We start from the raw sequence: 14,218 nt of genomic DNA, 5'->3' as shown, positions 1-14,218 counted from the left end.
TTGATTTATTTACAGTGTGTCTTATGCTTCGATTCACATGTTAACTCTCCACTAAACTCACTCCCCGAAAACGAGTTTATTTACTTGGTTCGTACCTTAATCGCCGTTGGAACGATTTAGGTACGTTTCAAAACCCCGTTTATTTATGTGGCCTCTACTCGAACCGCCGTTGGAACGACTCGAGCGTTTGAAGACGTGGAATAAAGAATTTTAACCCGAAAACGTGGTTAGGCATACAAGTCAATTTACTTTGTACAAATCATTTAAGAAAACGATTCAAAACTCTATTATTTACGATTAAAAGCTATTTTAATTACAAGGTTCGCTTAATCCGTCGTTGGAACGGACTAAGGTTTTAAAACATGATGTTTTAAGAAATGGTTTAAAAATGTCAAGAAAACGTTTTTTACACTTTAGAAATATCTAGAAAACTTTAAGTTTAAATAAGCAAATTAAACTCTCTTTTTGTGATTTTACTTTCCCCTTTTCACTCAATTAACCTTTAACATTATCATAATTACAATAATAAACCAATTTAAACCAAAATTCACCAAGTAAAACACATTTGGAATATATACATATATACAAGAATAAAATAGAAATACATATATACATAGTTTTATCTAAAAATAGGGATATATCTATAGATGAAAATAAGTAAGAAATATTATATGATATAACAAAGAAAGTGAAAAAGAATACTAAATATAATACCTTTTTATTCTAATTCAAAATATGTAAAAACAATGAACCAAGTTTATAAATGGGAAGAATAACATTTAATCTCCAAAATAGTTTTCCCCAATGATAACTAACATAATTCAAATGAGCCAAAAACCATATATATATACATATATACTACTTTATAATATTAAATCCAAACGAATTAAATTTCAACATGAAATAAATAAATATATAGTACATAATAAATAGTTATAGGATTAAAAAATAATTTTTATAAACATATTACACAATAATATACATATAAGTAGAAATGTCAAAAAGTGGAGAAGGAGGGTAAAAATGGTGATTTTCGGTTTCCAGCAGATTACCGACGGAAAATCCGTCGCCAATCTGCTATTAGTGACATAAAAGGTAGAATTACAGCAGCAGTCCAAAACTTTACAGATTCGTTCAAAAGCTTTAAATTAAGTCTAATTCGATCGTTTGGGATCTCCGAACTACCAAAAATGGATCATAGTCTATAACGGAGTTTCCTAAAACGACGTTTTTATTTTAAAACGTTATTCGGAAATATCTTTTCCAAACTTATAATTACAACGTTTTTAATACCCGAACTACCTTTTAATCGGATCACGGTTCGTATTGGGATATTAAAACAAAACCGAATTTTTATTTAACACGGGATAAAAATAAATAAATACGAAGAATTAAATAAAACGTGATAAATAAATGAATAACTAAATAAATAACATTATAACATAAAAATAAATAAAGAAAATAAAATAAATGAAATAAATAAAACGATTCTAGTCCTCGGATAATACTTCAAGTTCGGTATTGACGGTTCAAGTCGGTTGATTCCACGAATCGTGCTTTTCCGGTGTTTTTGGTAAAATTTTAACTTTTAGGAAATTTGGTATTTTTAGGAAAAAAAATGTTTTTTCCCAAAAAAAAAATTTCTCTCTCTAAAAATGTTTAGAGTGAGAAGCTCGTTCCAAAAGTCCTCTCTCTCAAATGCATGGGGATCCGTGCCTTATATAGGCAAATGGATCCCCGGAACTTTGGGCGACGCCCGAGTAAAATTGGGCGTCGCCCAAAGGGGGTTGGGTGAACGCCCAACCTATGTTGGGCGAACGCCCAACAATCGTTGGGCGAACGCCCAACAATCGTTGGGCGTATGCCCAACTGGTGTTGGGCGTTCGCCCAACCATCGTTGGGCGTCCGCCCAACGTCGTTGGGCGCCTGCCCAGCGGCCGTCGGGCGCTCGCCCAACGGATGTCGGGGGTGCATGCCCGATGGCCGTCGGGCGTCCCGCGGACGCCGAGCGCACGCCCTGCGCTGCCAGACGTGCGTCTGACTATCGTCGGACACACGTCGGCTGCCGCTAGGCGCTCGCTCTACGTCGCGGAGCGTCCACGAGCCGTTCACTCAACGACCGCGATTCTCGTTGACTCACCGTTTTATTATTATACGTTTTTCTCTTTCACAATTTTCCCGGAACCAACCGCTTCGACCGCTTTGTTAAAGGTTTTCGTCACATGTCCTCCGACTCGGTGTCTACACACGTCTGACATCCTGTTTCATAAAATTTTCTTTCCCTTCTGATGTATCTGCGAGCCGAATTTCTTTTCTGTAGACTCCTTCTGTGAAACTTATTGATAATCAAATCTCCAGGTTATCTTTGAAAAAACTTGAATTTTTTATCTGCAAACATCTAATTGCAAACGTTAAATAACAACGAGGATTTAGTCCTAGTGACCATCCTCAATAAATAATAAAAACTATAAAATAAATAAATACATATACTATAAACCAAGGTTCGGAATAAAACACGAAAAACATAAATTTTTGTTAAAAATTTGGCGTTCCCTGGCAACGGCGCCAAAAACTTGTTGAGCGATTTCCGCAAGTGCACGGTATACGCTTGTAGTAATAAAAGATATCGAACCCACAGGGAACGCTTTTTAACTAAAAATTTATTTAATTCAGTTTTAATCACGTGTTTAGGTTTAATAAAAGAAATACGTTTAATTGATGGAATTGGTTTGGGTAAATTAGGATTAGATAAGAATATTATATCGAGTTTAGAGAACAATTCCATCTTGAGATTTTGATTACAAGACAGATACTTCCGTAATTGGAATAAATAAAAGGTATAAAACTTATTTTCATAAAGCAAAGAAAACAACTTTAACTTTGGAAAGATTATGGACATGTAATAATATAGGAATTTATTCAATTAAATGGCTTTGAACCGTAGAAATCTCTCTGGATCGGAGCAGATTGCTACCTTAATCAAACTAGTATTTTATATCTGATAAGCCGCGATCAGCGATCATATCATCCATAAAAACTAAATCTGTCAAGTGTTCAACAAAGTTCTTATATGAATAAGATGGAATAGAACGTTTTAATAAAAACACCAATTTATCATTTTGAAAATCATTTTGTCAGAACAATATCAAAATAACAACAGAAAGAATGTATTGAATAAATAAGTATATCATTAATGAAATGTGAATCTTCACAAGTTAACAGAGAAGTAGAAACTTGGAGAGCATTGCAACGAAAACTTTGAGATCCGGGTTGTCAATCTTTCCCTCAAACTCCGTAGGTTTGTCAGACCTCATACGCTTCAGCCGTCAATTCTTCTCGCTGGATCTTCGGAATAGAGACTGGTCAGTCCACTACCAGAATGAAAACTTGTCTCTGATCAACCTTTGAAACTAAACTATTACTGTGTTTATAACTAATCTAATAACAACTTGTGTACAGCAAGTTTGTTTACACAGAAATGTAATCTAACTTTCTGACTCATTTCTGAGTCAGAGTTTCTTCAACATGACAACTTGCTAATTTCTCTAACTTTTCCAACCTTGATTTATGAAATGGATCACTTATTTATAGTTGGTGAAGGGTTGTAATTGATGGGTCGTGTCCGTTGGTGAAGGGTCGTCTTTATCCAAACGAACAGACGCGTTTCTTGGATTTAAACATGTGAAAATTGTGCAGAATTCTTCGCTGTCTCATATGAGATTCCGAGAATCTCAGTCGCGACAGGGGGTGCAGGAAAAGGCTGAAAACTTCGACTTTGGTGTTTGAGATTTAGAAAGTCGCGACTGAGATTTTGAGAATCTCAGTCGCGACAGGGGCTTTTCTCCCCGTCTCTCGACTGCTTCTTGTCCTCCTTGAGCGTTCTTCTGACTGATATGCATTCTTGGTACGTTTTTTAGGGTTTTCCTCCATTTTAGCTCCGTTTTAGCTCCTATTTGGATTTAACCAAATAATTAAGTACCTTGCATCAAAGAAGTGAATAAAGACGTAAAAGTATTCCAAATGAATATAATTAGCGCGATTTCAATGTAAATTTAACGTATTTATATATGATATTTTAGGTATATTTTGGGCTTAACAGCCTACCAAGCATAGTCTTGATCTTTGGGGGCTCAATTGCAGGATGTGAACTCATTGGCCACATCTTCATATTCAACATTGGCTAAATATACCTGGAATATGCTGCTGTGTACTTCTCCTGACCATAGTACTTGCTGACATAATCCATTGGATCCAATGGATTCTCTTTTACATTGTGTATAGCAGCAATGGCATGGGGACATGGAATGCCTTTAAGCCCCCAAGACCTGCAAGTACATGTCCGTTTTCTCAAGTCCACAATATGCTTGTATTCCCCATCAATTACCTCATATCCAGCATCTCCATTCCAATCAATTCTGCATCTCATAGACGCACTTGCATTGCTACTTAATGTCTTCAATGCCATTGGAGATATAGGACTTTTCCATTTTGCCACAAATTCTCTCATTTCTATATGTCTTTGCATACACTGAATCCTAATCTCCTCTAGCATGGTTATGATTGTTTTGTGCCTAGCAGCTAAAATCCAAGAATTGAAGGTTTCACAAATATTATTATCAATAACATCACAATTGTTGCCTATGGGAAAATAGACTCAGAAACCACTGCCAAGTGTTCTTCGATTCAGTATCGACTACAGCCCAACCTATAGGATACATCTGTGAGTTACCATCTTTGGTACAGACAGACAACAACTCCCCTTTGAAAATTCCCTTAAGAAAACATCCATCCATGCCAATAAACTTTCTGCAACCAAGTCTAAAACCATCTTTCATTGCTTTAAAGCATACATAGAAACCTCTAAATATGTGTCTTTGAGGTATATCTTGGATGTCTACATGCACAACACATGTTGAACCTGGATTGGACCTTAGTATCTCATCTCTATAGTCATAAAGCTTACTAAATTCAAGCTTGTAGTCCCCAATCAATTCCTGTATAACCTTCAACTTGGCTCTCCTGCAGATTGTCTTCCCGACATACACTTCATGCTTTTCCTTCACCATCTCTTGTAATCTCCAAATTTTTATATTAGGGTTCTCCACAATTTTCTCTCTAAAGTACTTGGAAATATACTTGGAATTACAGTGTTTGTTCCTATTTGTCTTGGAGCATGTGTGTGAAGGAATATATGTCTTAACTATAAAATCATGGCTTTTCTTACATATACTACCAAACAAATGCCATATACATCCAATACACCTAGCCCTAACCCTGTCAAAGTCATTGGGTTTTATCTTCAATTGTGCCCCCCTCCTAACAGAATACTTTCTTATTGCCTCTCTAAACTCATCAACATGCTTAAAAACCATACCCAATTCAAATACAGGGCTCTCAGTAGTTGGGTCATAGTGTACTCTTCTACTTCTCCTCCTTTTTGGACCATTCTCAGCTTCAGATTCAGAATTAAAGCTATCTACATCTGAAGATCCAATATAATCCTCATCGCCTGCTAATAACCCTTCCCAGTCCTTCTTAGCAACATAATCTTTCCTATCTAGCCCTTTATCGGTGCCTAAAGGGCCTAAGTACACTTCAGCTGGAGCTGCATGCCTTCTTTTTGTAGATCTGTCCATTTTCTCACTTAATATTTGCTCTCTCACTTTTGCTAGTTCCTCATCAAAGTCACTTCCTTCAGCATCATCATTAGGCTCAATATAATTTTCATCCTCCCCCGAATCATCTTCTGAACTCGATTCAGATCTCAGCTCACCTTCATCATCAACTTCATTTTCATCCTCCCATGCATTTTTCTCATTATCACTATCAATTGCCTTTTCCTCAGCCTCACCCTCATCTACAATACATTCAGGAGCATCTCTTGGAGGTTCTTGCAGTAGTTTTGAGATGACTGTCTTGGCCTTTACAAGATCCACTTTTCCTTCTTCATTTACACCATTAGGGGAAGTAGGTAATGTATTTATGGACATATTTGCCACGCTGGCAACATCCTGCATTTGGGACCCAATTTCTTTTGCATCTTCTGTTTTATCAACAAATAAATCCACAAATTTATCTTCCCTCATACCAGCACCCATACTTAATACATCCTGGTCATTCCTTATACCCACTAATTCACCCGAATTCCAATTTCTAAAGGCCACTGACCCACAATTCATATACCCTAATCCCCTAATCATCCACAAAATGTCAATCTAGCTCAATTTATCAATATCAATATCCTCTTTCTCATATAATTCACCTTCATTATATTTCAGTCCATCTACTGTATTCACAATTTGTCCACCATGATGTATTGTAATTGTAACTTTAGAATCACCCATTGCTAATTAACTGTCAAATTCACAAAAGTGCATACAGAGGAATAAGATTCTCAAGCTAGGAATATTGACAGAAAAAAAGTAAAGTGCTTCACATGGTATGAATATTGACAACTCACTTTCTTTATGAAACTAAATTTTGACCTTCATATTACATCAATATAACGAAAATACCAACAGTTCCTGTAATGATATATATATCAACCAAACAAATAAAATACAGGCATTTAACACTAACCTCAAGTAAAAAATCTCCTTTTCGAAGTCAGATTGCATGCAGTAGCAAAACCTTAACACTTCAAAACTTCATATGCACCCAAACCCTAATCAGTTCGTTCAAGTCTGAACGGAAACCATTCCCGTTTCTTCAATTTGAAGTGTGAGAATCGTTCAAGTGTGAGAATCGTTTGTTCAAGTGTGAGAATCGTTTGCTGATTTGAAGAAATCGTTGATGATTTTGGAGAAGGAATGTAAACAAGGATACTGAATAGTCATTAAGGGCTTTTTCGTCATTTTGACATACCATGGTGATGTGGCAAAAAATTTGCCACATGTCCTTTGAATTTTCAACTTTCCTGCGCGTGGCTCTCACCCTTAAAAGTTGTCTACTGATATGAGGAAAAAAAAAGGCAAATGAGATGCAATATTGTATGTTGAAGGGGTAAAGAGGATGTTCCTGAACTTGAGGGGGTAAAGTGACTAAAATGTGTAACTTAAGGGGGTTGAGTAGGTATTAAGCCTATATATATATATAAAAGGGCTCTTGTGAGAACCTTTTTTAGGTGAAGACACTTCCTTATGGTGAGAACACTCAAAACTACGTCGTTTTGAGTATGAAAATTTTAAAAAAACACTGCTACTGATCGGGTTTGAACCTTGGACTCTTCATCTATACTCCACACTATTTACAACTAAGCCAATTCTTTTTCTTGTATATTATGCCACGCACTGCTTAATATATCACTACCCTTTTAGCTTCTATTGTTTAATATTTGATGCATTCACTTATTAATATCGATTAAATATGCATAATAATGAATTATTAATAGAAAAAAAGAAATGTGCATAATAATGAATTATTAATAGAAAAAATCCAAACATGCTCTAATTTCTTATTTATTTAATTCCTCTATATTTTTGTAAATTTGTTTTATCAATTGATTGAATTGATTTGACATTATTCATTTATGTAGGTTAATGGACAAATTTATGTTTAAAAGAGCACGATGTTCGGTTGATGAATCTAGCATTAGTAGTCCTAATGCACAAATACTTCTTAATTCAAATCTCAGTGCTGAGTTTAACCCAAATGATATAGTTAGTGATCTTGGACTAAGAAAACAGATTGAAGAATTTGATGTTAACCTTAGGGATCGTGTTCGAAGAGAGTACATATCTAGAGTATATTTTTTTCAATTAATGCTATTTTGTCTAAAAAAAATTTACATATCTAGAGTTTTCATTTCTTTGTTTGTTTGCACTCCTTTGTACCGGGTTGTTTAGGGGGTGTCAACCTTGTTGGGATGTTCTGGTCTCTCTGTCCCGTCTTTCGCTTTTTAAATAAAAGAAATATTTATTCAAACTTAAATTTTAAAATAAAATACATTAGCTAAAAACTTAAGTTAAATTAAAAACTTGAATGAAAAAATATCCTAACTGAAAGTATATGAAATTGACTGAAAAGGACTAAAATTAAACACAAAAGGCTATAAAATTAACGTTAAGCTTAAATTAAATACAAAACATGGGTTTGACTCAAATTATGAATAAAATTAGCTCAATGTAATTTAAAAGACCGGAAAACTGGTACTAAATAACAGGGATTTTAAATCCTTATCATCCTACTTCCCACTATATAATGATATCGTTAAACCCTCAACTTAAAGGTAATTTTTTTTTTATTTTAGTTTGTCCCTTATTATTATTATTTATCATGCACTTTACTTATTACTTAACTATTTATGATAATTTGGTAATTTATAGAATGTAATATAAATTATGACACCCATAATTTATAATAATTAAACCATAATAACTTTTAAAATCAAGTACGTACATCTTATGCACGCATGTGTTTAAAGATTATAATTTGTTTACATAATTAAATATTATTATGTAATCATTAGTCATCTTGTACTTTCGATATTAGTCAATTAATTATTTATAACGATTTGGTAGTTAATAGAATTTAATAAAAAGTAAGACACATGTGATCTATAACACTTAAACCGTTATAACTTTTAATATTAAATACGTCAGTCTTATGCATGCATGTGTTTACAATTTATAATTTTTTTATATACTTCAGTATTATTATGTAATTATTATTAGGTACCTTTGACTCTCGGTGTTAGTTAATTAACTATTTATAACGATTTGGTACTTTATATAATCCAGTAACGTGTAATCTATAACCGTTAGACCATTAGACCGTTTATGAATTATTTTACGTATGAATGGACTTAATTATTATTTTCTTTCAAAATAAATTTGAAAAGAATTATAAAAAAGTAACTATTTTATTGCAACTTGAAAATAGTATCTAAATTTTCTAAAAAAAAAAGTGTCTAAATACGTCTGAATATTTCATTTTATTTTTGTGGGTACTTTTGGCAAGTTGTTTCGTATATAGAAACTGAGACTGGCACCTAATGAAATCGTGAGGAATCTTCCCCCCAGTATTTAATGGAAAGGAAGACTTGTCTTATGCCTAACTGAAGAGAGTCAGAGAGAAAAGAAGAAAGAGAGAATTCTCAGGGAAGAAGATAATGGCGGAATCAGGTTCATATAGACCTAGCTTTATGTACGAGGATGTGTTTACTGGAGTGAAGTATCCAGCAGTGTCTTTCCCCAGAATTGCTCAGATTTCTCAGCAACCAGAAGGTATGCAAACAAGTTCTGAAGATTTATTAATCTCTAAAAAATCTCTTACAGTTTGAACATTTGCGAATCTGATTTTAAAATTGATGCAGAACAAGCCACAATGAACAACTCAAATCGGAATTCGAATGGGAATTCCTCAAGAGTTGTTGAAGATTGTCGTTATCTTCAACAACCCGTGAACAAGTCAGATAAACATAACCTTAGGTTTATGAACAACGGGACAAAACGCCCTGCAGGTGCTTACCCAGGCACAGCTGGGAAACCTAAGATGCCAAAAAGTAACACGCTATTTCTGAAGATTATCGTTTTCTAAAACATTTCTTACCTTCTTAGCATTTGTTGATTTGATTTTAAAATCGATACAGAACAAACCAAAATGAACAACTCAAATCGGAATTCAATTGGGAGAGTTGTTGAAGATCAGTCGTTATCTTCAACAACTCCTGAACAAGTCAGATAAATATAACCCTAGGTTTATCAACGACGGGACAAAACACCCTGCAGATCCTTACACAGGCACAACTCAGATATCTAAGATGCCAAAAAGTCACACGCTATTTCTGAATATTATCATTCTCTAAAACATTTCTTACCTTCTTAGCATTTGATGATCTGATTTTAAAATTGATGCAGAAGGAACCCTACTGAAAAACTCAAATCGGAATTCAATTGCGAGTTCTTCAAGACTTGTTGAAGATCGTCCTTATCTTCAACAATTCCTGAACCAGTCAGATAAACATAACCCTAGGTTTATCAGCGACGATTTCTGGACTGGGACAAGACATCCAGCGGATTCTTACCCCGGAGCTACTCACAAATCGCACCCGCCAAAAGGTATGTATACAAACTAGATCTGAAGATTATCATTCTCTAAAGCATTTCTTACCTGATCTGATTTTAAAATTGATGCAGAAGGAACCCTAACCCTACTGAACAACTCTAATTTGAACTCAAATCCGAGTTCCTTAAGATTTCTTGAAGGTCTTCCATATCTTCAACAACTTGTGAACGAGTCAGATAGACATAACCCTAGGTTTATCGACGAGGATTTCTGGAGTGAGACTAGACATCCTGCAAATTCTTACCCTAGAACTGCTCAGAAATCACAGCCATTAAAAGGTATACAAACTAGTTGCGAAGATTATCACTCTCTAAAACATCTAACATTTGATCTTAAAATTGATGCAGAACATACCACAATGAACAACTTAAATTTGAATGCAAATGTGGCTTACTCAAGACTTGTTCAAGATAATCATTATCTTCAACAACTCTTAAACAAGTCAGATAAACATCCGGGAGATTCTAACCCTAGAATTTCTCAGAATTTTAAGTGCAAAGGTATACAAATTAACTTGTTCTCTCTCTTTAAATCTTCTCTTGGATGCTTAAAATTTGATGATTTGAATTTGAAATCGGTGCAGCAGCCCAAATGAATATGAAGAACTCGCATTCTAATTTTAATTCAGGTGCGAGTTCATCAAGAGTTCATGAAGATCCGGGAGATTCTAACCCAAGAATTTCTCGGAATTCTAAGTACAAAGGTATAAAAATTAACTTGTTCTCTCTCTCTCTTTAAATCTTCTCTTTGTTGTCAAGATTTTTTTCAATCTATAGATCTTCTCTTGGATGCTTAAAATTTGATGATTTGATGATTGGAATTTGAAATTCGTGCAGCAGCCCGAATGAATATGAACAACTCGCGTCTTAATTTTAATTCGGGAGGGAGTTCATCAAGAGTTCATGAAGATCCTCAACTTCCTATAGGGAATTATGAGAATTCAGCGGAAACAATGGCGACAGTGACTAAGGTAGCTCAACTCCGCCCCAAAAGATTATGGCCAGGGAGTAGGCGAATACTCCATGACCGAACTTCAATTGGTTATGACTGGTTGCATTCTGGTTGGCTTTGTGAGGAAAGAATCATGGCACACCGAAGAGTCTATAGGGTATACTTTTAATCCCTCTCTCTCTCTCTATATGTCTTGCTATTTGTTTATAGGCCCAGCCGGGGTCGGAAATTGAGCTAAACTCTGATACGACCGCAAATTAAATGAATAAGGGTTGAGTTTAATGAGTTAGGATTAATGAGTTAGGATTATAAATGGATCTACACTATTAACCCGTGTTGACTCATCAATCCGTCAAACGGTTTAATTTAACTCTAATAATATAATTCTACCGCACTTAGTTGAATTTTGACTTCTTAGGTTAAATTTTTAACTTGTTTAATTGATTTTTAAATATGTTTTTAATTAAAATATTTAATAAATTAAATGTTAGAAAATTTTGATTTTTTTTTTTGGTAGAAAGAAAATTTTGAATTTGATTTGCATGTTTGATTTTTTTTAGATTTAAAAATCAGATTTATTAACAAATGTTTTAAAAGGGAAAATGGGTTGTTGTATTTTAAAACAAGTTTAGTTGATTTTAGGTATAACACTCATTTGGCTGGATGAATGAAAAATCAAAAGTAAATTAGATCTTTATATTATCAAAATTAGCAACAACGTCTTTAAAGTAATCAATTGAGCACAAAGTTAAATAAGTGCATAAAGGAATCTATTATTTCTCAAACTATAAATTAAATTTATTTTTAATCATAATTTTATAAAATCAAATCAGTTCTAAGTTAAAATGTCAAATTTTTTTTATCTAAAATAAATAAAGTTGGAATTGATAATAATAAATTTAAGTTCAACCAAATGAAAAAATAATTTTTGAATAATAATTTTTTTTACAATAAAATGATCATTATATATATATATAATCATCATTTGTCATTATATTTAAATATTAGTATTTTCTAAAAAAATTTATAGTTGTTGTAGGTAGAAACCTAGAATATAATAGAGTTACTAATGATAATATTTTTATTATTGATGAAATTTTTATTAAAAAAAAGAGCTTGAGTTAATTTATATCAAAACCAAACCAAATCAAGTTCTAAAGAATCCTTTTTATAAGGTTAAAAAAAATCCTTCTTATATAATTTAGCCTGATTTTGAAGCCGAAGTGATCCATCTTAATTACCGTCTAAATACAATTAAATAGATTTTTAAGGAAGGTTTATCTTTGGTTTCTGTTTGACTTTGTGCTCAATTCCTGATTTTAGCAACCTATTGTTAATTTTAACAGTTTAGGATTCTAATTGATTTTGAGTCTTTGATTAAAGGGGCTAAAAGTATATTATGCCTTGATTTTATTATATAGTTGGTTAAATGAGTTGAAAGGTTCATGTTATTTTTTACCAAGTATTTATTCATTTAGCTAAATGAATTACACGATTCAACCTATTTAAGAAATGGGTAATGTTATGTCAACTCATTTATTAATCGAGTCATATCAGGTTGATCATTATAGGAGTCATTAGAGTAGGCCGACACGATTCATTTATGACCCGCCAACCGATTTTGACACTCTTACCTCGATCTATGGGGAATCTTATTTCCATTGATCGATTCATTGAGATGGTGTTTCAATTTCTATAGATGTTATGTTTTGATATACTTTTTAGATCTTGGTTCTAGGACGGGATGGCGTCGGGAAAGGACTGCATCCCCATCTCAATTTAGATGGAGAATCTCAGTTCCGGTGACTGATATAAGATTCACTAACTTCAATTTTTATAATTGTTTAATTGAATTTTTTTATGCCTTTGTCTTACTAAATTAATGCTCAATGCATAAGTTCAATGACCAAGGTACTCAGCCCAATCACCATTTTTAGATCTATCCGTGTCTATCCCGGTCTCCATTTATGAAATGGAAAAACAATTAGTACATATTTTATCGTTTTCTTTTATTTTTTTTAGAAAAAATGGATGTTTAATGAATTTTGATTTGAGGGCGAAACAACGAAACAAGACAAGCGTCCACTTCGAGTCCGATTCTCAACTCTTGACTCAACTTATCAAGCAGCAACTGCCTGTTAACTCACCACTGGGTGTAATCAAAAAATTAAAACTCCACCTACAAGTTTAATTGAGTTATATATCAACCAAGGTGCTCAAGCCCCATCTCCCCATTTATGAAATAGAAAAATTAGTACATATTTTCTTTTTATTTTTTAATTTTATCTTTCGCTTAAATTTTTGAGAAAATATGGATTTTTATGGTTTTTTTGGTTTGATGTCTGATAAAGAAAATAAAATTCTCTTATGGTAAAACACTCCTAACAAACTAAAAAAAGATTATTTAAATTATCAAACACTATCTTAACATAATCAAATACACTATTTATATTTTAACTCTAGAAAGTTAATATACAATGTACATGATTTGTTGATAATATTTACTAATGACAAACTAATTCCTCTATGCAGTATTATTATGATCCTATTGGACGTTTGTACTATACCCAATTTGATGCTAAGGTCGCGATGAGCCGTTTAAATAATAATATATAGTTCTTGATATAGATTGTCTATAGCATCACATTGTAAAAGAAAAGTGAAAAAAGTATGTATTTTTATTTTTATGTGAATTTTTTTTCTATTCGTAGATTTTCTATAACATCCTAAATCTCTCTTGTACAAATTTCAGCTATTATAATTTTTTTCAGGGATAATATAAAAAATATAATCGATTGTTGATTGTTAAATAATTATTTCTCAAAACATATAGTACGAAAATACATTTTATTAATATGTACTTTTAGGTTGGTTCGGGGCTTTTTTTGGGTCTGTGGTGGGGGTGCCAGCATAGCTGGGATGTCCGCCACTTACCCTTCCTCGCTAACCAATCTTTAATAAAAAAAAATATGTACTTTTAGGAGTAAATTTAAACTTCTCTTAAAAAATGGAGTAAATTTAAACTTATATATAATTGGTATGGTCATTTTTTAGAGAAAATGAAATTATGAGCGTCTCCGCTATTTATAGTATCCACAAACTTCGAAATCTGTTAAATCTGATTTTCAAACGATTGTAGGAATAAAAGGGACCAAATAATTCCTTAAATTCCAAATTATCAAAAGCGAATCCAAAGAAAAAC

General features: G+C 33.1%; 1 protein-coding gene across 4 annotated transcripts; it reads left to right on the top strand.

Annotated features, from left to right (window-relative positions):
* The first annotated feature begins 9,070 nt into the window (after positions 1-9,070).
* Positions 9,071-13,779, top strand: LOC136223846 (uncharacterized). 4 transcript variants are annotated; one of them, XM_066012017.1, is made up of 7 exons: positions 9,071-9,224; positions 9,858-10,058; positions 10,137-10,343; positions 10,413-10,565; positions 10,652-10,768; positions 10,905-11,173; positions 13,549-13,779. In XM_066012017.1, exons 1-7 carry the CDS (start codon positions 9,110-9,112, stop codon positions 13,630-13,632), a joined length of 1,146 nt encoding a protein of 381 aa, XP_065868089.1. In that variant the 5' UTR covers positions 9,071-9,109; the 3' UTR covers positions 13,633-13,779. The 4 variants fall into 4 exon arrangements, with proteins under 4 accessions (XP_065868089.1, XP_065868086.1, XP_065868088.1 ...); XM_066012014.1 differs by having other exon boundaries at positions 10,902-11,173; XM_066012016.1 differs by having other exon boundaries at positions 10,649-10,768.
* Positions 13,780-14,218: the final 439 nt, after the last annotated feature.

Source organism: Euphorbia lathyris, chromosome 3, assembly GCF_963576675.1.
Source record: "Euphorbia lathyris chromosome 3, ddEupLath1.1, whole genome shotgun sequence".
Classification (NCBI taxonomy): Eukaryota; Viridiplantae; Streptophyta; class Magnoliopsida; order Malpighiales; family Euphorbiaceae; genus Euphorbia; species Euphorbia lathyris.
The sequence above is the reverse complement of the archived record's forward strand: the minus strand, read 5'-3'. Positions and strand labels throughout refer to the sequence as shown.